Source organism: Cavia porcellus, unplaced genomic scaffold, assembly GCF_034190915.1.
Source record: "Cavia porcellus strain 051 isolate PalLab524CR breed Dunkin Hartley unplaced genomic scaffold, mCavPor4.1 scaffold_5, whole genome shotgun sequence".
Lineage (NCBI taxonomy): Eukaryota > Metazoa > Chordata > Mammalia > Rodentia > Caviidae > Cavia > Cavia porcellus.
The window spans coordinates 97,781,512-97,808,330 of record NW_026947488.1 but is presented as its reverse complement, the minus strand read 5'-3'; the positions used below and the strand labels follow the sequence as shown (position 1 = coordinate 97,808,330).

At 48.8% G+C, this 26,819-nt stretch overlaps 1 protein-coding gene across 4 annotated transcripts in view; it reads right to left on the bottom strand.

Moving 5' to 3' along the window:
- Aff1 (ALF transcription elongation factor 1) overlaps positions 1-26,819 on the bottom strand; it is a 143,232-nt gene that overhangs the window by 27,704 nt on the left and 88,709 nt on the right. For 3 of the 4 annotated variants that reach the window (XM_013151914.3, XM_063249397.1, XM_023564936.2), the window contains 6 exons: positions 14,548-14,592; positions 12,719-12,805; positions 11,597-11,633; positions 8,524-8,575; positions 990-1,044; positions 838-875 (listed from right to left, as the gene is read on the bottom strand). In XM_013151914.3, coding sequence (XP_013007368.1) covers positions 838-875; positions 990-1,044; positions 8,524-8,575; positions 11,597-11,633; positions 12,719-12,805; positions 14,548-14,592 — 314 coding nt within the window. The remainder of the gene's footprint in view (positions 1-837; positions 876-989; positions 1,045-8,523; positions 8,576-11,596; positions 11,634-12,718; positions 12,806-14,547; positions 14,593-26,819) is intronic. The other variant, XM_013151915.3, reaches the window with a different exon arrangement.

Here is a 26,819-nt window from a genome sequence, read left to right as displayed (position 1 = left end):
TGTCTCAAAAATAACAACATGTAAGTGCCTGCCTGGCAAGCTTGAGGTCATGAGTTCAATCCCTGGTACCAAAAAAAGAAAAGAAAAACACCAACAAAATAAATAAATAAAAATTAGAGTAATTTGTCATTTTATGAGCTGGCATGACCTATTAGAAAGTCTAACAAATTAGGACTAAACAGAACAGTTCAGACCATAGCACTGCGGGTGCCCTCCCCTATGTCGCTCCTGTGGTGGCCAGTTTTATTGCTGTCTCAGCTCCAAATTCTGAGATGATGAACACATCTCAGAGTAGCAGAATAACTTGATCCTTTAGCCATGAAAGGCATGTATTTGTCATCTTAAATCAGTAAGTTTATTACAAGGAAATGTCAGATCATCCCCATTTTCAAAATTTTTAAAAGCATCACGTTTTTAAAACATGGCTGGTTTCTTAAAAAAAAAAAGAACAGTGTAATTTTCCTGTACATTAAAATGAACTGCAGGTCCTATTTTAAAGCAGCTAGAACAATTTGAAAACTCATGTAACTAAGAAAACCAGCACAGCTGAAATCAGTCCTACCAAGAAGTTCAGGTCTATAAAATGTTGAAAACACAGTTTTAAAACAGCACTGGGCCCCTCAGCCTGATTTTTCAAATGCTGTTTCGCAGTAACGCCAAAGACTGTGTTTTAGTATCTAAATCCTCAAACCACGCCGTGGAGGCGAGGGGCGCGCGGTATGGCCCTGGCCTCCTGAGCTGCCCTGGGCGTGCGCGCTGTCTCTGCACTGGGATCTCCCCCTCCTTCCCAGAGGAAGGCTTTTCCCCAGGTGGCAGAGGGAGAGCCCCAGACCGTACCTGGGAGGTGCCGCTGAGGAGGGAGGCTTCTCTGGGGTCTAGCCGTTCACAGTAAGGGCAGGAGGGCCAGGAAAGAACAAAGGACAGGTTAGGACACAACTCAGACCCGAGGTGGCTCCAGCAGGACTTGGGCCCCCCAAAGGTGGACTCACCTGCTCCCCGTCGCTGTCTTCACTGTCACTGAGCTGCAGGTCGTGCTCCAGCATGCTGCAATGGCAGGGGGAGGACGTCAGAGGCCGTGCTGGGATAGGAACTGAGGGGACATGGGCAGGAAGCTGATTCTCGTCCCTGAACGCCTTGCTTTCCTGGAGACGCTTTGCAGTTCTGATCACAGGCCAGCCGAGTCCCAGCCCCTCACCACCTTAAACCCGCTCCCTCCACACGTTTTGAAAAGGAAGAGAGAACCCTGGGCAGTGAGGACTACAGGAGGACAGAGAAAAGCCCGGCAGCCCACAGCCTCAGGTTGCTGCTGTCCACCGCCTCTGAGTGAACTGCAGTCACCGAGCAAACCACTTGCAACAGCACCAGGCACAGGAAAGCATCACACAGAAACAGAACGGTGGGAAAGACGCATGGACCCGTGCGACTCTCACCAGCCATGTTCCATTTCTGACCGAAGGACATCACTGATACTGAGATCTATCTTTCTGTCTGTCTTTCTTTCTTAGAGCCAGGGTCTTGCTTTGTAGGTCAGGCTGTTCTTGAATTCACTCAGTAAGTAGCCCAGGCTGGCCTTGGACTTTCGAAACCCTCCTGCCTCAGCCTCCCCAGGGCTGGGATTTTAGGCATGTGCCACCACACCCAGTTTGAGATCCAGTTTTCAAATGGAAAAAATTATTCTCTATTTTTCCTGCGTGAACACTAATCACTGGCAAGGGTATTTGGTAACTCGGTATTTGGTGTGGAGAGAGCATGTTTTAAATTTATTGCTACTGCTTCAATGAAAAAAGACTTCCTCAAATTTAGGAATGGCTATCCCCAAGGATTCTGGCCAGGTGTGGTGGTGCACACCTATAATCCCAGCCCTGGGGAGACTGAGACAGGATCATCATAAATTCAAGGCCAGTCTGGGCTACAGAGCAAGACCCTGCCTCACAGAAAACAAAACCGGTTAAACCAACATGGTCAAATGAAATCTAGTCCTTATCGAAGACATACCTAGGATGTATACACTGAACATTTCATTTAGTCACCATTTGCATTACTCACTTGATAAAGAACAAACAGATCTTGTATGACAATTATCAACACAGGTGCTGTGTTGCTGCTGACACAGCCAACAATAACCACAAAATCGCCCAGAAATCAGCTCTAGTGATGTCACCAGTGGCAGCCACTCCACATGAACTGGCCTGCCACGGAGTGGGAAAGAGACAGAAAGCCTTCCAAGTTTTGGATAAGAGTTGACACCGACGTGGACAATGGAGCCCCAGCACAGGTGCAGGACTTGGAGATCAGGAATGGCTTGAAACCAGCTGCTGAAGGCCCTGTCTGTCCCCGGGCTTAACCCTGGCAGGGCAGCACGCACATCAGGCCAGTGCAGTCACGAGACTGCATACCTCTCATCGAGGCTCAGTCCACGCTGGGGGCCACTGTGCAGGGGCAGTCTCCTTGGGAGGAGGGGGGAGCCTGCAATGTGGACCCTGCCACACTCACATGCCTCAGGCTGTGAGCATCCCTGACCCAGCGCAGGGAACAGCACTTGGTATGTCTGAGCTGGTGACATCAGCACAGGCCAGGCAGGGAGGCAGAGCCCATTCCATCTGTACCAGCCCCACGCAGATCATCGGATTCCAGGATCCACCTGGAAGAAGAGCTGACTCGAAACACAGCACCAGTGCATGATGGTATAAAGTAAATATTATGTTTTCCCTTGTAAGAATGACTTAACTTTCAAGCTTATACAATAACTGGTCAAGAAACTAATCCACTTCCTAAGCCAGACAGTCATTTCAAAACATATGGCACAATGCAGCCCACACTGGCCCTGCTCAGAAAAGCCAAGTGGCTCGGGGAAGGAAGTGAACCACCGTGGAGGGCAGGCTGTTGCTGACATAGCTGGCTGGTGGAAGTCACCAAACAACCCTCCCACTTCACCCAGATTCCTGCTCCAGGTGGCCAAGAGCGGTTGCAGGTCTCCACAGGCAGACCCGCAGGTTGCAGCAGAGGCATCGAGACCAGCCCTTACGGCCGCCTGTTCCCAGGCTGGGCCCACCCAGGGAGCACACTGCCTAGCACACTGGGGAGTTCCCAACACCTCAATGCGCAGGCCAGGAGATAGGGGGACTGACTCTGCGGCTTCACACTGCTTACAGTTGTTTTATTTGAGATGAGCAGAGGGCAAGGTCCCAGGAGACACTAGCAGCCAGTCAGTCACAGCCATCGTGCTGTGTTAGCTGCACTAAACGGCAAGGAAAGCAGTGCTCACACGGGAGAGCCCTACCTTGAACATGCACAAGCCAGTGAATAAACCTGCAGCCCTGGGCTGGGACCAACCTGGTGGTAGCAGGGAGCGTGCTGTACTTCCCAGGCTCCAACTCCTCCTGGATGTGGGGCAGCACTAAGGACAGCAAGTCCTCACGGGCAGCGACACAAATTTACACACTGGGGAGAGGACTGTGCTGAGCACAAGAAAGCCAGAGGCCGTGCGAACATTCACCGGGGCAGCAGAAAGAAGGCAAATCCAACACCAGTTGCCGCTGCCTGCAGCAGCGGTGGTCAGGAAGCCGGGCGTGGTGGTGCACGCCTATAATCCCAGCACTAGGGAGGCTGAGAGAGGAGGATCCCTGCGAGTTTGAGGCCAGCATGGGCCACAAAGTAAACTCAATATCAGACTGCACTGCATAGGGAAATGCTGCCTCAGAAAGACAAAAAATAAGGCCAGGAAGATAGCTCAGCAGCATAAAGAGGCTTTCTGGAAAGTGGAAGGTCCTGGGTTCGATTCCCGGTACCAAAGAAAAACAAAAACAGAGAAAATAGTGAAAAGACAAAAAAATTAAATTAAATTAAAAAATCAAAGAAGTCAGAGAGCTGGATGGAGAGCAAAGACAGAGCTGCTGCTGGAGATGTGAAAGATTATTTAAATCCCATAGTGAAAAGAAGATCTTGGGGTCAAATGAGAAAATGCGAAAATAAAACAAAACACAAGACTATGAATAAAGGAAAACTTGAAGTTAATCATTAAAAAAATAATATTCTAATGACACACTTTCACCAGAAACAAAATCTAGGAAAAAAATTCAGGAATCAAACTCATGACCTTGTGCTTGCCAGGCAGACACTGTGCCACTGTGCCGTTTCCCTGGACCGAGAAAGATTATTAAAGCCACGTCTGATCCTAAGGTCTACCAAGGCTCCACCAAGGCTGTGTGCAGAATCTCTCCTTCCGTGCTGACTCTGAAGCCCCCACAGAGCAGGGGTCAAGTCTTCACAGAAAGATTCCTGTTCTGAGGCACTCACCAACCTACGGGCGGGGCGGATCGAAGGCTGAGCAGCAGGCGGTTATGCGGGGCACACTGCTAAGGGCTCACCCCAGACAATGGTGGGTCCCTCATCCGGGCAGGAGAGGAAGCTGTGTTCCTCTGGAGGACACACTGATAAAACAGTGGCTAACCTAGGGATATTTTGGGAAAGTAGCACGCCCTGTGAGCTCAACTGCCCAGACAGCAAAATGCCCGAAGGCTAACTGGTCTTAGAGGGTGACAACTCATCCCTGCAATCAGATTTTCCTAAGCAAATCAACTGGAAAGTCCTCAGACCAAGGAACTCCTCCCTGAGGGCCGCATGCCTTCAGCGCTGTGACAAGTAGGGTGTCCTTCAGATCAAAAGTCACCTCCTGAGGCCTCCCTGATCTTACTCCTTGAGCATCACCAAACCCAACTGCGCCCCATCAGTGCCATCACCTTTTATGCAGCTCTCCAGAGCGCTTTATCTGATGGGCCACTGCTTGGCTGCAGCAGCAGAAGCACCGTGGGGCCCATAGCCAGCCACTCAGTAACTCCAGGGTGAATGCCTCCATGGAGGAGCAGGGAACCTCAGGACAGGGTAAGGGCTGAGAACACCATTTATCTGCACCATGCGGGAAACAGTGTGTTTAAGAACAAGGAGACTATTTTTTTTCTTCTACCATAGCTAAAACTTATTTATCACTTACTATTATGTAAAAAGCACTTGATAGATGTTTCTTCTCCATTTAATTGGCCTCCAGCTGGCCTGAGGTCAAACAGAGAAGCATGACTGCCCTACAGGGAGCTCACAGGGCCTTGCCAGTCAAGCTGGGAGTGCCCAAGGCCACGTTGAGAGGATTCTCCCTCCACCCCTGCAGCACTGCGCTGCAACTGAAGTCTGCCTCTGCAGAGGCCTCACAGAATATCCTTGGGTATGGGTGCAGGGATCTTAAGCGCACTGTCTGCTGAAGCTGGAGAACACTAATCCTGGAGTCAGCAGGCTCCGCCTCGGATCCCACAGTGCAAATAAGGAAACGCAGCCCTTCTGTGCCCGCCTGGGACTTCCAACCTCCGTGAACACCAATCTCACAGACTCTGGCGACTGGAATCCTAACTCAGGATCTCTGAACCCTTCACAGAATGGTTCCATACTTTTGTTAAAGAATAAACATTTCTCCATGTCCAATCTTAAAAATTTTCAGTTCTCCTTAGCCTGAGTATCAACTCAAGAAAGGCAGGCAAGAGGGAAGGCAGGCAGATCACTTTTTGTCTTTCATTTTGTACTTTTCTTCTTAAAAATAATTGAAAGTCCTCTTTCTAGATGCAGGCTACCAATATAATTAAGCACACCCAATAAGCCTGGAGTCTCAATCACTCACAAACTGCATCCTCTTCCTGAAAAGCCAAGCACCGAGCACTGAGAATCGTCAAGCGCGCTCTGACGGCTGGCTGCGTGTGGACCTGCAGGGGCGGAAGTGCCCAGCACACGCGCTGCTCTTAGGGCCAAGGCACAGGCTTACACCGCAGGGACAGGCTGTGAGCTTACATGCAAAGCAATTTTCACTATCAATTTTTAGGGTTTTTTTCTGTATTAACTTCCTACTATTTCTTTTTGACAGTATCAGTCAGAAAACAGCACTTTCAATTAGAGCTGTCAGTGAAATTCTAAAACTCAAGGTAAAACATCTTCAATTGGCGTAAGTTATCATTTAAAAATAAGGGAAGAAAATCATTTCCATGGGCTTAGCATGATTTACACTAACTGGCACGAGTGAGCCTCGTTTACAGACTGAATTCCAACCAGTGTTTAGCACAACCCGGCTGACACTACGCTCGATGTGAGTCTTCACACCACAGCAGTGGCACAAGAGGGTCGACCTTCCCTCTTCCCTCTTCACCAACGTACCTCAAACCCGTGGCATTCCGAGAACACTGAAAACCCAGGTTCATTTTCAAAAGTACCAGACTCATCCTGTCATTAAGAACTCTACACTGGATGCCAAGGGCTTTGTTAATGTTGTGTTCTTTCTCCTCCAACTCTAGGAACAGCCCAGCCTGCACATCCACACATTGCATTCCCAAAGCAACTTTCCACACTAGGAAGATTTCAGATTGCTATCAAAACTCATTTCTCTTTCTTATTCTGAGTAAGCACCTAGTTTCAGAGGCAAACCCCAAAAACAGATGAGTAGTTTTCCACAAGGATTTAGTGACTTTGAAGGAGAGGGGCAGAAGACTACTGACACTGACAGTGCAGATAAGCTGCATTGTTGTTTGTAAGGTATTAACAAACTGCTCTCTGGTCCCGACACACAGAAGGTGCACCTCACAATTACAGACGGGTCATGGTGTGGATGGGAAGGACACTGCATGCCCCTGAGAGTCACAGTGCCCCACGTTGGCAGGAAGGGGGTTCCGAATCCAGGAGCCCTGCCCTTCTTGGTACACCACTCCTGGACTTGGTGGCCAGCAGCACTGACATCCCAGCTGGTCAGACCTGCAGCAGGAGCCTGGGGGACAATTACCACTTACTTACAACACAGAGAGAAAAGCAGTGGACCCAGTAGGCATCCACACCAGCACCCTGCACTGCTGCTGTCCCCGTTGCTCAGCTTGGACAGATTCAGAGTTAATACAGACCTTCTGCAGCTTTTTCCTTACTGCTGGGCCCCTCTTTATTCTTTCGATGCCTATTATTTCACGTTCTAGGAATTTCTACGCAGTATTAATAATGGAAAGTAAGTTGGCACAGTGGTACACATGCAGGTGAGGCAAGAGGACTGCTGTAGGTTTGAAGTCAGCTAAGTCCAAGGCTCTCCTGAACCACAGAGGGAGACTTCATCTCAAAACACAAACCAACAAAATAATAGAACAAAAAGCCATGAAGACATAGACTAATTCTATAAACTGAAGTCCTGACTGCACCAGGCACCTCCCTGGCATGCAGCTGTCCCTGAAGCAGCTGAGCTACACAAGAAACCAGAACAGACCCTAGGGCAAATTAACCTGAGGGCTATAGAAGACTTAACAACCACTTTACAAATTAAGTGGGACACCACTGTCACCCAGGCTCTGACAATGAGCTCATTACACTAATTCCTCTCCTCAGGCACCTCCTGTCTTCCCAGCCGCAGGGTGCTCAGAGACCCTTCCCTCACAGCACGGGGATCATCACCATACTCTCCTGGACTGTCTGGGGTGACACTGACAAGCAGCTTTAGGAAGGTGGCCCTGCACCTGGGCCATGCCCAGGGTCTTCCCAGCATAGCTGTGACCCATGGGAGGGGAGAAGAGGAGGCCCAGTCTAGGCAACTTCTCTGCAAAGCACAGGCTATGGTCACAAAATAAAAATAAAGGACTAAAAATGCAGCCCAGGGGGAAGGTCCTGTGTTGGGTCCCAGTACCACCAGGAAAGAACACCCTTCAGCCTGCAATAACTCATTTTAATTAAAAGGTGGTTAGAGGTGTAGCTCTGTTGGCAGAGCGCTTGCCTAGTGTACACAAATCCTGAGTTAGATCACCAGCACCACAAACAAAACGAAACGAAACAAGAACCAGCCGCCTGCACTGTTCTTTTCAAACGAACTGCATGAAGGAGCTGGCACCCGGGCACGGAACAGTGATTTAACCTGGCCCCGCACTCTGCCGTGGCCTTTAGATAAAATGACCTCTTTGGCTCAACTAGTTTCAAAACTGAGCCCCAGTGTACCTTCCAAAATGCCCGGGACACACTGTGCCTGACACAGGAGGCTGGAGGCCGAGTACCTGGTGGGTGCACCGACCACCCCTCCAGCCAGCAGCTGCCTGGGCTGAAGAGAGGGAGGCACGCTCCCCGCTCAGTCCAGCAGGGCCGCTGTACAGGCAGAAAGGAGGAGAAAACACCAGTTCAACACCTTCAAGAAATGATCAGGGCTGAATTAGAAATCTATACCACAAAGCATAAAATGTTCCCAAAAAACAAAAATATAGCTGGACTTGCTTGGCCTTAATAAAGAACAGCTGGGCAACTGGGCCATTCCTTCTTAGAAAAAGCAGGCCAGAAACCACACCTCGTATTGTACACATTCCCCCCAAATTTATTCCTCAATGCCAAAGCTATTAAAGATTAAAAATCTAAAAATCAAGGCTTGTTTTCCATAGTTACTATGTACACAACAGCTCAAAACTACCTCTTTTCAGCAAAGGCCGTAGCACCTCTGCCGTGAAACACATGCCTTGGCTTTGAATGAACTTTACTTACGAAGTTCCTTGCTGCGAACGGGACTGGGCTTTTGGAGGTGGGTCATGTTGTCCTGTGGGGAGGGACACAGCATCAGAACTGCATGGTGACATGCGTGACTCCCTGCCCGCCCCGCCCAGCACTCAAGTTCACCTCTGCCAACCCTGGAGCCACCCGCTGTCCTGGGCAGTCCTGCCCCTCTCAGGGCACCCACCCTCTGCACACAGAATGACTCTTCTCCAGCCTGGCCTCCCAGGAGCTCTCCTCCCAGGAAGGCTCTTCTGTTCCCGGCACAGGTGAGGGGTCCCAAGGAAGGACTGAGGTGGGGCTACCCTTGCCCCACACCTGGGCAGCCCCAGGTTTCCCTGTGGCTGTCTAGCATGCTGTCCTCTCCATCCCTCCAGGTTTCTCTGTGGCTGTCTAGCCCACTGTCCTCTCTATCCCTCCTGTCACCACAGCCCCATTCACCCACTAACAGCTGTCACTGACTGCCTGGCAGAGCCTGGGACAAGACACCGTCAAAGCCCAAGAGCGCAGGGGCCACGTGACATGCAACAGCCCCCAGCAGTGTGGGCAAAGTCGGCAATCAACTGCACACTGACTGTCCTAGGAATCCGGGTACCAAAGGCAAGCAAGAGAAAGAAAACAGACTATGCTCCAAGGACAGGAGGTTTCCAGAAGGATGCAGCAGGGTCCATGGGCAGGAGTGCGGACAGCACCCACGAAGTGGGAGGGACAGAAGTGGCAGCTGGGAAGGGCAGAGCTGGGTGCAGGGTCTGGGAGGCAGCACTGAGGGGCAGGGCTGACACCAGGATGGGAACGTCCCCTCTGGCTTCTAGCAATGAGGTGCCGCCCATCACTGGCACAGGGACACAGCACAGAGGCCTGGAGTCACACTGCTGCTGCTGGCTGCAGCCCAAAGGAAGCAGGGAGTGTGAAGCACAGTGGCCACGCGATCAGTTAAAGCAGGCCTGCTGTACAGACACGAGGCCACAGAAACGGACCAGACATATGAAGCACAAGGCACCTCACAGGTAAGGCGAGTGCTCTTGCCACAAATGGCACAAGCACACCCTCTCATGCTTGCAGCTAATCGTGTCACCTCCATGCCAGCAGCAGCTCTCAGATGGTATGTGACAGTGCTTTCCCATCTGTCTGACAGGGCGCCATGACCACAAATGTCAGGCAAAGTCACCCTCTGATGGTTGCCCCCTTGGCTGGGCTCCAGGGTCCCCAGCAGCTGTGTTTTGCCAGCACGACACGAGCATGGGGCACACACGTATGACACCATGCATGGTCCCTTCTCCACAGACTCCACGGCACTTGTACCAAGAGACCCATGGTGGAAACCAGAGGCTACTTGCTGGGCAAACTCAAGGCACACACACGAATCTTCTCCTCCCCACTGAACGTCACATCATTTACACCTCACCCCCCACTTCAGCAGCAGACACCCCAACTCTTCTGCAGACCACAGGGCCACGTTCTCACAGAGATACAGTTCCCAGAACACCAGGAACTAACAGGGCAGCGATGCCAGAGGCCTGGAGTGAGCAGCAGGTGGGCCAGGACTGCAGGCTCCTGCCAGCACCTGCAAGTGCTCCTCAGGGAAGCAAGCAGGCATCGGCCCATGGGACCAAGGAGGCGATCATCCCCGATGAGCGCACCTTCAAAATCGTCTGAGGGGCTGAAGATTCTTCCTGCAGTGAGAGTTAGCATCACACCAGGCATGAACACCCTGAGGAAGGCACGAAACCCGCCTGCCTGGCAGCCCCAGGAGATGGAGGAGGAGGCAGCAAGTGTTAAGAAGAGACTGCAAGCCCCCCTGCCCATGCCAGCCTGGTCTCGTCTTCACCCTGCAACTCCCCCACGCTGGCATCTGCACCTGTGCCAGACTCCCTGCTCCACAAGCAGCTGTGGGGCTTGGCTCATCCCACCTTGGTGGTTATGCAGCACTGGTCAGGCAGACTTAGTTCTAGTCTCAGGGGTGGGGGGAGGATTTAGTTACCAGTTCCTGGCAAGACTTTATTCAGTATCTCTGGAACATGGAATGGCAGACCTCTTCTACAAAGGCAGAGAGTAAATATGGGATCTGGGTTATATGCTCTGCCTTGCAGAATCACTCAGCAGGCCTGGCCAGGGTTCAGAAGAGCTTTGCATACAGACGACAGCTGCAGGGCAGAGCTGGCTCTCACCTGGAGCTTGCTCAGCCCTGCTCTGCAGGAAGGTCTTTCTTGTTCCTTGTTTGGCTGTTTTGGCCCCATCCTCACATCCTTACAACAAAGTCATCAAGTAAAGCCAAGGAAGTGAGGGAAAAGAACGTGAAAGAGATCAGAAGGAAGAGCCCTGTCCACCAGTGACATTAGTGAGGGTCCCTCCTCCAATAACACGTACACAGCACCTGAGACCTCGCTGGGGCCTGCACCTTGCCCTGGCAACAGCTACGAGCTGCTCCACAGGGCAAGCATTCTGTTCACCTCTTGGGTGGCATTCGGACCACCACAGGGCTGCCAGTAGCCCGGCCTTCTTTAAGAGGTTCCACCGAGATGCCAATGGTTTACCAGCCTGGGGAATTACTGAGAAGACAACTCCTGTGGCCAGGCAGCCTCATGTCCTTTCGTTAGTTTTCAAGTTCTCACAATCCGTAAAAAGAAGAACTGATAAAGAGCTACAAGGCAGCAGATAGAAAGGAGCTGGAGAAGCTACGTGCTGTATTCCTTATAACAATCTCTCAGTTTTGTTTAAAAAACCCAAGAATCACACAGAACACCTCAGCCCAATCGAACAGTGTCTCTCAACTGCACACCCCTCCTGGTCACAACACTTTGCCAATCACATTCAAGATAACAATTGCAACTCAGGTAATCCCAGGGCATAGCTGTTTAGGGTGTTACCAAAGCATCTCCAGTGTAGTAACTGCCTGGATACTCTCAAACCCCTCTAGGAGACAGCTTGGTGTTTCTGTTCCTCCTCTTCTCTGCACCTAGAGAAGCTTCATGTCTGGGGGGCCTTTGTTACCAATGCTGTTACAATAAATCAATAGGAAGCACGTTTTCTTCTCCAGTGCAATAAGCAGCTCCAGACTTTTACTTACTTTGGTTTTGGGGTGCAGAACTAATATGCTGAGAATCCTAGAGGGCGAAAAAACATTCCATAATTAAAACATTAAGGCTTACAAATTAAAAGGCAAGGGCTGGGGATTTAGCTTAGCAGCATAAGCACCTGCCTTGCAAGTGCACGGTCATGAATTCAATCCCCAGTACCCCCCACCAAAAAAAATTTAAAGGCAAAACTGTAATTTTAATACTAAGATACTCTTATAGAACTCTGAAAGATAATGAAAAAAAGAAATACCAGAATCCCTGTATCACCTACCACATAGATTCTGCATTTCACTCTAAGACCCTCATACCATCTTTCTATTCAGTCATCGATCTCAATTAACCTTCACCAATAGTTTTAAAACACTCACTAACTTAATTTTTACACAACTGTGCTTTCCTAGACCTTATTTTTACTTTAGGGTGGAGTACAGATATTTCTACAGAGCTTAAGGCTTCACTTTAAAACTAGTAATAATGGCTCTTTTACAAAAGTCTCACTATGAGATAGCTAGAACAGTGACATGGTAAATCTGGGTTTATACTGACATCATTTCTTTTGGAAATAGCATCACGGAGAGGAGCAGCTACAGACACATGGGCCTGCATGGCCAGCTGGCCAGGACTGGGTCTGTTAGGGGCTATGGCTGCATCCTGAAGGTCATTCAAAAGTACACAGCAAGAAAAGAGGACTGCTTTCCACTTCCACTGCTTTCCACTGCTTTCCTGTGCCCCAGTGCTGTTACAGAAAGGCATGATTCAGCAATTCATTGCTCACTATATAAACCAGTCCTGCAATGGCTGACTACGTTAACCTTTGAAAATTTAGGAAGTATATGAGGCACACAAGATGTATGGGCACATGTGAAACCTGCAAATGGGCCACCCAACTTGCTCCGTTCTCCTGGGCCTGTTCCCCATCTCGACAGGGGGCACCGTGGCAGAGACTTCACTGTGCAGCCTAAAGGCTACCATGAGCTGTAACGCTCCACACATAGAGCCAAGAGCCCTCGTTTATGTATGCTAGAGACTCACGGGCAGTGCTCCAGAAAGCCGGCACACAGCAATACCCCACACCGAACCACCAAGTGCCAGGCCTGCTCTGCAGGGATTACCTTGGTGGGGAAAGGGAACTTGGAGGGTTCTGCTGTGCTGGGCGTGTGTATCGCTGTCAGAGGCGGTGGCCAGGAGTGGGTCATTTCCTGCAGAGAGATTTGGACAGAAAACCAACATTATTAATACCAGACTCAGGGCTGCTTAGGCTATTTCTCTAAACTGGGCATTAGGTGCATTCATGGCAAGTGAAAGGTACTATCTGAAAATTTAAGCCAGGTGTGGTGGCATACGCCTGTAATCCCAGCATTTGGGAGGCAGGTAAAAAGATTGCTGTGAGTTCAAGGCTTGCCTGGGCTCAAAATGAGTTCAAGGCCAGCCTGAACTGCATAGTGAAACCCTGTCTCAAAAAACAAAAAACTGAAAACTTATGTCAGTCACTTTACAAAAACTAATGATCACAAACTTGCAAAAAAGAAAACAAATCAGCTTGAAGAAACAGGAAGGTAGCAGACACAACACACAGGATATAAATAATGGCACTGAGAGCCAAGAGCGGGTGGGGCTCTTGCAAGCCAAGCACAGGGAATGGCAGGCAGGCAAAGATCAAGTCAGGTGTAGTGGCTCACGCCTATAATCCCAGCACTCAGGAGGCTGAGACAGGAGGGTCACTGTAAGTTCGAGGCCAGCCTGGGCTACATACTGAGTTTGCATAGCAAGACCCTGTCTCAAAAAATAACTAAAAGAAAATAAAATAAATTTCACCTAAACCAACATACTTCTTTGCTGGCTGTAAGTACCACCATCACTTACAACCTTACAAGAGGGAAATAAAGACAAAATTGTGAAAATGTTTTTTTTTTTTTTTTTTTTTCCCCGTCTTTTTGAGACAAGGTCTGGCTATGAAGTTCAGGCTGGCCTTGAGCTCACTTTGTAGCCCAGGCTAGTCTCAAACTCACAACAATCCTCTTGCCTCTGCCTCCCAGTGCTGGGATTACAGGCGTGAGCCACCACGCCTGGCTGTGAAAATGTATTTTGAGGGGAAAATTAGTATACATTAAGATTAACAGACCAGGGCCAGATACCTGTCTTCCACTTTAAACTCAAAAACTTTACAGGGAAGAATCAATAAAACTGATATGAAAGCAATTTATAAACCACAGAGGAAAGAGGAAAAATAAACACACAATGGTACACTTGCCATATCTGAGCATTAAACTCCAGATTTTGAAGCAATTAAAGGCAAAATGGGAAACATGACAGTTGATGTGGCTCTTCTCTGATAAAAATAGAGCACGTCAGTGTAAGAGGAGAGTCTGGTTTTGTGGGTATGTCCTCCCGGAACTGAATCCTAGAAGGAATCTGTGGTGTGCAAGAAACACGGAGGGGTGGGTAACATGGAGTAGTGGCACCAGCGGCCACGAACGGCCTCAGTAAACAGCCATGGGAAATCAGCCTGCAGGGCTAAGCCTAAGATGTGCTGTAACTTTCCATTCTTTTTCTTTTTGTCCCCTTAAAACGGCACAGTGCCACTGAAGAGGCTGACACACCAGCTGCCCCCGCCCTGCAAACATAGCAGGTCTAATCCAGGCGCCGGCCACTCCAGCAGTGCCAGAGGCACCTCCTCCAGGATGCAAGGGACTTCTGGGTCCTTACAGCCAACCACAGAGAAACACTAAAACTGTGGTATAGCTGCCAGGCTGCTTTTGGGCTTCCTTTTAATTAATAAAATCTGTCAGAGGATTCAGTCTCCTCTGTTACTGTCAGGGTGCATGCTGCTGCTGGAGGAGGGGGGAGCCCATTCCCAGAGCTGAGGTGGCAGCTGGCCTTAATCGGGAGGCGCACATGGGCTCGCACGTGCTTCAGACCACAGGCAGTAAGGACAACTCACCTTCAGGATCTCTTCAACACAGTGGATGTCACTCGGGTAGGTCTGCTGAAAGGGAAGAACAGGAGAATTAGGCCAGGCTGGGGTCAGATGTAGAGCAGCACAGGCGGTGCGCTGGACTCCCTCTCCAGGAGGACCTGGCCTCCTTTCTCCGGCTGAGCTCGGGGACGCTGCATTCTGGACGAGGAACACACCTGGCTGGCTCTTGGGGGAAACACAAAGGAACAGGAGCTGCAGAGGGTGGCAGACCTGCTGGGACCCACAGATGAAGTCGCTGGTAAAAATCAGCGTGTGAAATAAAGCGCACATTGGTGCACCCCAGGGAACACAGACACAGCAGAAGAGAGATTGGACCAGGGGCCACCTCCCACCGGTGAGACAGGTAAACAGTGCCAACGATGACCACCTGGAAGTGTGAATGGGCCCACGGAGCAGAGGCCCAGTACGGGAGACAGTTCTTCATTATTCTTTCATGTTCTTAACCTTCCAGCATTCAAAACTTTTTTTCTGTGGTACTGGAGATTGAACATAGACTGTCTCCTCAGTCTGTTGACTTCAGGGTCTTAGTAAATCACTAACTGATCCAACCTGGACTCAGACTTGCAACCCTCCTGCCTCAGCCTCCCACATTGCTGGGCCTGCAGGCATGTGCTATCACACCAAGCTCCAAAATTTACTTTCAAGTTGAAAGTATCCGCCACCTCACATGCACACAGGTGTATACATATGCATGCACGCATACATGCATGCACACACACAGTTTTCCCACTGGGTGAAGAGATTCCTCAGTGTCTTGGAGAAGAACCCGCGGTCCGTCTCCCTCCTGTCCCCAGCTACACACATGCTGCTGCCCCCTCCACACACAGAGCCCAGCAGTTGCCATTTGCAGTCTGCACATTTTTAAGAGCAAAGAAACAGGAAAGTTGAATCTGAAACAGCTTTTCTGCCTAGAGACATGAAACATAACCCCAAGTCTGTGTCCTCAACAGAGTGGCAACTTCTGTTCTGGGCGAACTCAGTCAGAGCGGCACAGGATGGTGAGTGCCCCCAGCACCCACCACGCAGCCTTCCCACTGCCACACGTCTGCAGAAGGCATGCTGCTGTCCTTCCGTGTCGTCCAGTGCCCGCTGCAGGGCAGGGACACAGCGGATATGGACCTTCCCTGCTCATGGCTCTCACTGAGGATATGACTTCACACAGCAGCACTTACTAATGTACGATTCTTCCTTCCATGAAAGTCTGCAACCACAGACAGGCCTCTTGGGATGTGGCTGGGCCTAAGTGTGTGACTCTGGGGTCAAGGGTGTACAATTACATCAGCCCACCAATGGTTTGCACTGTTCTGGGTGTGGATGATGGGCTCCTCCCTGGTGTGAGTGCCACCCAACCCAAGGGGCACAGCCTGGACGGAACATAAAGGACAGAAAGGATGCCTCCCTGGATGCCTGCTTCTTCGCTGCTTCACTGCCTTCTGCCCATCCTGGACAGTTTTTCCTCTGTGATGCCCCTCTGCCATGCCATTCTGCCTTGGAGCCAGCTGACTGCTGACCGAAACCTCTACAAACCATAGGCCAAATGCAACTTTCCTCCTTTAACTTGGGGTGTCAGGTATTTTGTTCCAGCAATGAGAAAAGTAAGACAAGCTCTAAGGACTAAGGAGGAGGGAAAAGCACGTAACACACACCCTGTCCTGTTACAGAATGGGATGAACACGTCTCACCTCAAACACAACTTGACCTGCCTACCTGTGGGTTTTTTTCGGTTTTTGTTTTTTATCGGTACCAGGGATCAAACTCACGACCGCCCACTTGCAAAGCAGGCACTTAAGCTGCTGAGCTAAAATCCCCAGCCCTAGGTGTGTTTTTTAAAACATATAAATTCCCTGGAAATGATTCTACAGACATTTTTTGCAGTTTGTCACTGTTGAGGTGGGGCCAGAAGTTCGGAGGTATCACTCCGTATGTTTCAAAAACATCCAAGGGTGCCTAAAAGCTGGATCAGACACCAGCACTCTATGTCTGCATAAACAACGGATACAGACAAGGATAAAATATGTATTGTGGTTTCAGTTTCTTTCATGCATTAGCAAAGAGAGAAAAAAAAAGCCCATGAGAGGCTGAAGGAGAATCAGCAGAGCACGGGAGCTCACAACAGTGCTGAGGCTAGGCAGGGTCCCTGTGCGCTCTGCTCCACGCTGCTGGACCATGAACAAGAATTCAAGCAAACATGCACCACCCCTGGAAACAGTGATGACCGAGGGGTAGAGCAGGAAAGACTGAGCCCTGCTTCAACAGAATGAAAGCGGGCAGGCAGCTGCACTCCCCAGATCCCACAGACCTCTCTTATCCTGCGCTCCCTAACCTGCATGCAGTCAAGTGAGCCAAGATTTCCCTATCACCAGGACTCCTTTATTTTTCTTTTTGGAAAAGTTTTACTCCACTGGATGAATGACAACTGAACACATTTCTCTGGAACTTCTTTTAGATTAGCAGCATTTACTTTATGCTATACTACAGTCACCACTGAATCCAGCTGGGTGGTCGATGTACTGTGCATCTTCCTGGGTCCCCTCATGGAAGCACTGGTGCTTCAGAGGGGAGAGCAAGGATTCTGTTTACTCCATGAGCACAGATCATAGTTAAGAATCCCACCAACAGTTTACCACAGCAGGACTGAGATGCCCAAACGCCCAGTGACAGGAGGCACCTGCTCACGGCAGGCAACCATACAGCAGTATGCATGCAGAGTCAGCATATAAACCTATGCACCTGCACAGAAGAATGCCTGAGACATAGACCTCCACCATGTCTCAGAAATAACTCATACTGACAGGAGAAGCACTACAGTCCTAAGAGGAAATTCAGTGAATCCTTCACCTAGATTCCCAAATGCTAGTACCTGCTTTGGTTTCCCCTCTCCTCTTTGCCTTCACAGTCACTTGCCTCATGAAGCAGCAAGAGCCCACCCCAATACCAACATTGTGTGGGCCCCTATACCCAAAGGGGGCTCCCACACAGTCTGCCTAGTACAGCCCATGCCTCCTACCCACTTGACCTCACACTCCACTTTGCTCCCTTCCCAGAGCCAGAAGGCAGACTGGAGACACCTAACAGAGCGCAGCAGGATGCAGCAAGAAGGTGAGTGAGCAAACTCTCAGCCCTAATCCCTTTCTTAGCCCTGCACTCCCAGAGTCCTCAGCTGGGTGCTGTCACCCCACTCCTGCTACCTGAGCAGGCTCCCCCTTAACACCATGGTCTTGGTACAGCTTTTCTGCAGACTTGGCATTTACAGAACAGAAGATGACCAAGAGCAAAAACCAACATCTGCATGGACGTGCGGCTCCAGGTTTGCTTGCTTTCTTTTTGAATGGCTTGAGATCTAGTTTGCTCTCACTCAGCGCTGACAAAGGTCCCACTCTTGGTCCGTGGAACAGGTGAGTGCCCCCATCTGCAGTCACACCACACTTCCAGGTCCTCCTATGGGCCTTCACAGTGACCACAACTGTACCCGGTTACTTGCCGAGCCCTTTAACTCTCTGCGTATCAGCATCTCCTCACTGTGACGGCGCTCACTGTGAAGCCAATCATTTGGTTACAAGAGAGGAAAGTTATACTAAATTATCCTTCCACCGTAACATATAACCTTTGTTACAAAAGGCTGTTAAATGAAATAAAAATTTCTCAGGGAAATCTATGTAAGGCTATTTAATATTCGTATCAACCTTTGCAACAGGCATTAGCCCCATTTTTAAGACAAAGAAGCCAGGTGTGATGATACTTGCGAAGGACCCCAGTAGTTTGAGAGGCTGAGGCATGAGGATTTCAACTGTGTTCAAGCTATGTGAACATAGCTTGGCAACTTAGTGAGAGACTGTCTCAAAATAAAAATAAAAATTAAAAAAAGGCTGGCGATACAAGTTAGTTAGAAGGCCCTGGGTTCAATCCCCAGTACTACCAAAAAATAAAGACAAAACTGAAACAACACACACAAACACACACACACCCAGAGGAGACTGGAATCAGGATATCCACAGCCACACAAAAGCTCTGCTGGTGGCCCAGCTAGTTTTAGATTCCTGTCAAACTGGCTTTCTGGAGCCCTGGAAAGGACTGCAAGAGATTAACCTATCAGCTCAGAGCGAAGTTTCCCACTTCTTCCCCCACAAAAAATCTTTGCCAGAGCTGTCAAAGATAGGACAGCGGGATTTAGCTCAGCAGCATAAGCGCCTGCCTTGCAAGCAGGCAGTCGTGAGTTCGATCCCCGGTACGGATAAAAAGAAAAAAGATAGGGCAGCAGTGATGCTCTGACTTCTCCAGGCTCTGGGGAGGACACAGCCTCATCACAAGGGAAGATATGCAATGAAAGATGCTGGCAATGCCTTCCATGCAAGCACAGCAAAGCATGCCTCCCTGAGCTAAATGAATGGAGCCAGACGCAAGAGACATGCCTGAGCCAGGAGGCCCACGCAACACTGCTTTGCAACACTGCGCTCTCAGCTCTCCAGTCTGCAGAGCATCATCTTCACTATAGGGCTGGTCTCCAAAAGGCTCAGTTATCACTAACCAGGGAGCGAGTGCACAGCGCGGTTCTGGTTCTGGTCCTAGACAAAGTGGGCACACTCACCCCTGGGATAAAGGGTTGGACTCCACAGGGCTGGTGTGAAGGGCAAATGGGAAACGAGCACCTGGAAGATGACCAAGAGCCGTCGATGCACGCGGTAACACGCTGCACCCACATTAATGACCCAGACTTTTTTTTTTTTTGTCTTTTTCCTTTTTATCGGGACCCGGGATTGAACTCACGACTGCCTGCTTGCCAGGCAGGCGCTTATGCGGCTGAGCAAAATTCCCAATCCAGACATTCTGTTTTTTAAAGACAGGGTCCCACTCTGTAGCCCAGGATGGCCTCAAACTCTTTACAATCCCTCTGCTTCAGCCTTCCAAGTGCTGGGAGTAGAGGCATACACCGCCACGCCTGGCATCAGTATTTGCTTTATGCTCACTTGCCCCCAACAAGCTAGATGAGTTGCAACTGCTTGTGCCCCACAGGAGCCCTCTTTCCTCTGCCAACATGTTGAGGACGACTCCTGCTCAGCCTTCAGGCTGCAGACACAAGGCTATCTGTGGGCACAACTCCTGGGCATCCCTACCCCAAACTGGCAGGTGCCCTGGGCTGGCTGCACCTGTGCTGTGTCAAGGCTGCTCCTTCTAGTGTATGTGCTCCCTGAAAGTGGGGCCGGCTCCACCTTGCTGACTCAACTGCTACACCGATGCCACCAAAAAATGTCTGCCGGTTTTCAGTAACAGACTCAGAATGTGCAAGTGCGTTTCTGCTTCCCTTAGTCTTTTGAGTCGAGGTCTCTCGAAGTTGTCTAGGCTGGTCTTGGACTCAGGATCCTCTTGCTTCAGCCTCCCAAGCAGCTGGGTGCACCAATGAACCTAGCATTTCTCTAGGGCTTTAGAAATTTAGTAGATACTGTAGGCCTTCTGAATTATAAACCAATACCAGAACATACCAAATGAACATAAACATATGTGGGACCAAAGAAAATTAGTCTGTACTGTTTCTTCTCCAAATACTGAAACTACTGTGAGAAGCTATTTTTCCCATGTCTGATTGGCAAACAACCAAAAGAGTGACAGTACTGTATCAATGGGACAGAAGTGGTGACACAGACATTCAAATACAGTGGCCACCAGGAGGCCAATGTGACATTACCATCAAAGACAGCTTCTTGGCAACAGCTATGAAATTCTCATTTACTTGCTGTTGACTGTCTTTTTGAAACAGGGTCTCACTATACAGTTCAGGCTGGCCTCAAACTGACCAGGCAACCCAGGCTGACCTCAAACTTGCATCAATCCTCCTGTCTCAGCCTCCCAAGTGCTGGAATCACAGGTGTGCGCCACCCCTGGCTGCTGTTTGACTTCTATACACTACCTGAAAAAAACAGCATGCGCCAGGTTATCCTTTCAGCTTGCAAACACCAGGACACGCAGCTTTCTACAGGTAACCCACTGAGAAAACCACAGCAAAGAACCCTTCTACTCCCTGGGGAGCAAGGTGTCCAAGGGAGCCCCGGGTAGTGCTGAGGGTGACGTCCAGGACCTGTTATTAGTGCAAAGGGAAGCGATACAGTGACCTGCATGACAGCACTGGTATCCATGAAAAAGTCCCTGAGCAGAGCCTATGTATACGGGGCTGAGTGTGCACACACCACACCGAGAAAATGCACAAGAAATTCCTAACAGTAATTTCTTATAGGAAGAACTAGGTGGCTGGGAATGAATCTAGAAGATCTCCATCGTGTGTCCCTTTTCACTTTTAAATTCTGAACCATTAAACACATTACCTGTTCATAAATGCAACTATGAGACCTACAGAAATAAACCCTTTTCTCAAAGTGTAGCTGAACAGCCTTGGCTACTACTAAGGCTTCCTTTGTATAACTTTCCTTCTTCCCAGCACACGCTAGCAGCCAGCTGTGCCCCTGCTCTGGGCATGCACATCTCCACACAGAAGTATGCTGACGCGCCACAGGCACTTGCCTTGCTCACTGCAAGAGGCCCAGAGCCAGGAGCCACAAGGATGGTGGCACAGCCAGGCCTCCAGCTGGTGGATAACTTACTCTTGCTCCCTTCAAGCTGGAATGCAGCAACCTTGACAGAGGAGCATTTGCCTCTGTTTAGTCCATTCCGTTAATACACTGCGCACAACGAGATGTACAAATCCTCAGATGACTCTTACAAGAGATAAAAACCCAGGTGCAGTGGTGCATGACTGTAGTTTAGTTATCAAGAGGTGAACAGGAGAAATCTCAAGTCCAATGCCGGCGTGAGCAACCCAGCCCAACCCTACCTCGAAATAGTAACAACAAACAGTACGGGAGATGCAGAAGGTTCTCTGCATTCAGTGGCCAATGCTTCCCCCAAAGGAAGAAGAAATGAGATAATGCATGTTAAAGTTAGTGGCACAGACGTAAACACATGCGTCCTTGTAACAGCACCATGACCGTCACTTGTAAGAGACAGACTAGAGTGGGAGACAGGCTGAACATGGTTTTGACGTAAAACTGCTCAGGGGACACAAAGCTAACCTGTTCCAGGCACTCGCCACCTGCCTGGGTGCGCCTATTTCGGCTGGAAGAGGTACCAAGGACAATTAGGCGCCCTTGGTGATGTTTAACCCAACCTCCACACCCAGCATTTCAGGGGAGTGCTTTGGAGAGCCCTGGGCAGATGGATGGCATGTGGAGGATACACATTAAAGCAAGAAGGCAACAAAACAACAACTTAGGAACTAAGGAGTAAGGCAACCTGAATTTTTCTTTAACATTGTGCTAGCAGGGCCACGAAGGTAGCTCAGCAGCACAGCGCCTACCTAATAAATGCTGGACCCCGAGTTTGATTCCTGGTACAAAAACGGAAAAAACCAACAGCAACAAAAACAGGATTTTAAAAATTGTGCTAGTATTTAAGTTGCAAAATCAACTTTAACTATTTCTTCCTTTAAAGGTTACTAATCACCCTTCATCTTTCGCCCCCAAACAGCTTTACGTAACAGAAAGGGTTTAGGTAGTTACTTTGTTCTTGGACCAAACCCAGGGCCTGGGATCACTTCCTTGACACATGCCATCCCTCCCCTCTTGCCGGACACACGCCGAAGCTAATCTGTCCCCTGAACACCACTGTCTCTGGCTCACATCAAACTACCTGCCAGACCGAGTAACACATTTAACAATTTGCTAACTGCAGAAATCTCCAGTCTCCAAATAAATCTTCTAAGAGGAAAAAGTTCAATAACAAGATTGCTCACAACGAGGAGGCACTTACAGGTTACCTACTGTTACCTCCCAACAAAATGCACTGTGAGGAGACCAAGCAGTTCTCCCACAGGGGAAATCTAAGACAGAGCAGGCAGCAGTTCACAGGGACACCACAGCCACTGCTGGCCCTTTTCTGGGAGTCACTTTCTCATCTGTTTCTCCAACCAGCTCAACTCTGAACTTCGAACCCTGGTGTGCAGCAACCAGGGTTGATCCACCTGCATATCCTCCAAGTTTCAGCACAATTTTGGACTAACACAGAGGTGCAGTTAGTGTCACGGGGCCCAATTTTACCATCTCATGTATCTTGAAACGAACTACCGAAACATGACATAGCAGAACATAACAGTGAATTCCCCATTTTTTCCCCTGGGCTTCTGTTTGCTGATAGGTATTTTAAAACCCCATGTAATTTTCCAACAGTATTCAAAAATTCTCAATTTAAAAAAAAGTACTGTAATCCATGTTTTAACTACAACCTATCATTCGACACAATCACGTTTGCACATAGTTATTTACTAAACGCAATTCCAGGGTGTGCCTTTTCCAGAAAGCAGATTCACAGGCAGCAGTATCATCCCTTCTTGGCGGGTGGAGGGACGGGGTGCTCAGGCAGCAGCTCCAGAGGGATGAAGGAAGGATGTGACTCCTAAACAAACACTGGAGGAAACCCTGGGCACCTGGAAGGAGTCCCGCACCTGGTTCCTGTAATAAATGGGAGACTCTGTCCCTAACGTTTTAAAGCACACAGAGAGCACACCTTTCTGTGAACTGCTCTTTTACAGGCAAACTACCACCTCCTTGTCTGTCTGTTATCAGCTGATGCAAAAATAGGCTAAAAACTGGCCTAAAACATCACCTATACAAAAGGAAGTCTTCAGAAAAATGATTCCTTAGGGCTCAGTATGAATAATAATTAGGGAATGTGCTGTTCTTTTTCCAAGCACTGTGATTATACCAATGAACTAATTTGCTTTAACTGGTGTCATAAAGAGTCCTAAAGCACATAAAAAATTTGTAAAAATTCACTTTGTATTAACTGAATTGCTTGAAAAATGCCAGACATTGTATTGATCTCCAGTTAAAGACAGTATTTCTTATATAATTAGGAAACTTAGAATTATAGTTCTTGAGACTTGGTGTAAATAAACAGAAATGAAACAGGGAGTAGCTGTGCTCTTCACACAGAATTGTTGTAAACACTCACCTGATAAAAAATGAGAGGCCCCACAGACATGCTGGTTTCATTAATATTATTGCCATCCTATGTAACTGTAATTTTCTAAGTGTTTACAAGGTTCCTGTACAAATGAAACAATGCCCACGGAACAATCCAGTTTAATGTTGACATGTGACATAATGTTTCTAGTACGTATCATCTGTAATAATATGGCTACTATCTTGTTAATGTGTAAGTTAAGAGGCTGGGGTCTATTTGGGACAGGGCTAAAGTCACTTCAAACAAAGCACCAAACAAATGGTTAGAAACTCACCAGTGTGAGACTGAGTTCCCATCACAGTTACCAACTTCCCCACCACGGACCACCAATCACGGCCACTCGCCATGCAACACCCTAATCCTCGGTCTTCAGCCGTCTAAGCCTTACAGCACCACGCCTCTGCTGAATGCCGCCCACTGGAGACGGGCGTAGCAACCTTGAATGATTTTGAAAGAACAGCTAAAGAGAGAGGAAGAAGAGGAGGAGGCGGCCAGAGGAGGAAAGGGAGGAGGAGATAACATTCCATTCCAGCAATAATAAACTAACACGTTCTTTTAAGTGGCCTAAACTATATGATCTGTTTTCCCTTGCACAACCAATTCTACTGATGCAAACAGCTCTTGGAGTATCTGGGGAAGGATTTATTTTTGATTATGAACACTAACTCTGCGCAGCAGGAGCAGCTGTTCCGCTGGATGGACTGTGTCCCTGCGGGGAAAGTGTGGGGCTCCCACCCCTGCACCCCCAGGCACCCTGCCTTTCTCTGCAGCGTGTGCTTTCTCCCACAAACCACACTGATGATGGGACACAACGGCGGTACACAAACCTGCCCGCTGCCCACTGTAAACTCACACACCCAATGCAGGGAAGAGCACCCTGCACTGGATCTCGGGCTCATCCTGCCTTTCACGGGTGCCTGGACACTGTTCCTCACTGCCGAGTCTAAGCTAACCCCACAGAGCACCAGGAAAAAAAGAAAACTTTCCATCGGTTTCTGGATGGGGTTGAAAGAACCTGAAGTCACAGGAATGAAATAAACCTTTTAATCCATGCTTTGTCTGAAAGGACGCAAAGATTTTATCCCGGGCTTAGCCCGGCAGTAATCACAACCATTTCCGCTGGGTGAGGTGTTACACTCTGTCTCCTGGCATCGATTATTTTGAGAACAAAAAACAAATCTACTGGGGAGAAAAAAAATACTGAAGCTGTTGGCTGCAGGCAGAAATACTGAGAAAAAAATCTGAACTCCAAACTCCCCTGGGATCACCACAGATACCAAAACACCAAGGAGACGGCGGCCAATACGGTGCCCTCCGCATCCTCCTTTCCTATGGTGTCCCCACTTGGACACTGTGTGACAACCAGGGCTAACTGCAAGGGCGCAGGAAAACTCCATCCTGGGAACAGACAGCTCATTCACTATCAGAATATTACAAACAGTTATATTTCTGTAGTCCTATCAAAGAGCACCTAAATGCTAAGTGTAGGGGACGACTACCTTATTTTCCCATTAAAAACCAGAGTCAGACATAAAAAAAAAAAAACTAATTCCACTGAATCTTAGGTAGAGTTTATTATCTTCTGCCACCTGACCTCTGTAGATAAATTGGTTCTCAAAGCACACACAAACCGCACCAGACTTCCAGGAAGGTCATCTAATGTATTAGTTGATTGCACTGGTAATAAACAACAAAGTTTTGAACAGTCACTCAACAACATCACAATTTAACTTTTTAATACTTAAGGGAAAATAGATAAATGCATGTCAAGAGTTTTTCTTGTATTTCTTTTAAGCAGGTATATAATAAGTGACCCTAAAAAAATGTGACCATAAAAAAACTGCTTGTGAGAAAACGTGCCCTAAAGCTTTCTGGAGAGAATGCATTTGAACATTTATTGGGGGGGGGGGGTCTTTTTCCTTTTTATCGGTACCGGGGATCGAACTCACGACTGCCTGTTTGCAAGGCAGGCGCTTATGCCGCTGAGCTAAATCCTCAGCCCCTCATTTGAACATTTCTAATACATACTGCCACAATTCTAAAAGCTAGGGAACACCACTTTATCCCCTTCTTGGAAACTTGAGCACTGACCCTCTCCAATCTTTCTCCAGCCTTCTCTTCTCCTTTCCTGGTGGCTTTGGGCTTCCCATGAGCTCCACCCCACGTCTGAGGTCCAAAGAGCAGTCCCACTCCCGAAATTCACTGCCTCCCACCTTCCACGCCTGTTCCTCTGGCACTTCTCTAGAATGTGGAATCTAGGTTGCAGAGAAGAGGAAGTCGGCACCCACACTAACAGTGACAACAAAAGCAGCTTTCAAAGGTAGGGGCTGAGCCAGCAGGTGAAAGCCATCTGTTTACACTCAAAGCAGCTATGGGTCCTGACTACACCTCAGAGCGGGGGTGGGGGGTGGGGTGGGGGGTGGGGGGGGTGGGGGGGTGGGGTGTGTGTCTGTGTGTGTGTCTGTGTGTGTGTGTGTATGTGTGTCTGTGTGTGTGTGTGTACTGCTGTGGAACCCGCTGCACTTCTTGATACACTCACCAGCTGTAGGGATACAAAGGACACACATGTGCTACCTAAAAACATTTGATTCTGGCTGCCAGGGAGCTGGGGCGGCACAACTGGGCCCCAGGGAAAATGGGTCCTCAGGGTTCATGTGGGCATGTGGGCAGGGGGTCTTACCTGTCTATTGGCTCTTTTAGTAGATCTTTAAAGACATTTCAAGATCAAATAGTTTCTTTCATTTAAAAATTCTTAGCTTTTGGCATGAAACAACACTTCTCCCTGGACTCAGCTAGAACCTTATGGGTTTTTTCTGGGTTTTTTTGGTTTTTTTGAGAAATTACTGGGATTGGGGGAGGAAATGTAACACCCTAAACTTCTCATTGCCTCTTGAATCTGCTGGCCATGGGTTTTCCAACTCATTTTGTGACAGGGTTCCTACCAAAAAAAACAGAAACAAAAACAAACCCAAAAAGGGTTCATTTCAAATCAGTTAAGGAAGCATCCAAGTCATCATAATTTGGAGGCTCTGTTCCCAATACCTTTTTGGCTCTTTTCAGTACGGTTTCACCTTAAACTGTCTTCTGAAGGGAAGAGATGAGAACACTGTCACCTTTCCCTGGCAGCTCCGCTTGGCACTTCGATTGACTCCCATTCAGACCCAAAATATGTGACCACAAACTGTACCAGTAAACCAGTGAGACCCACAGCACTCAAGGTTTACTAAACG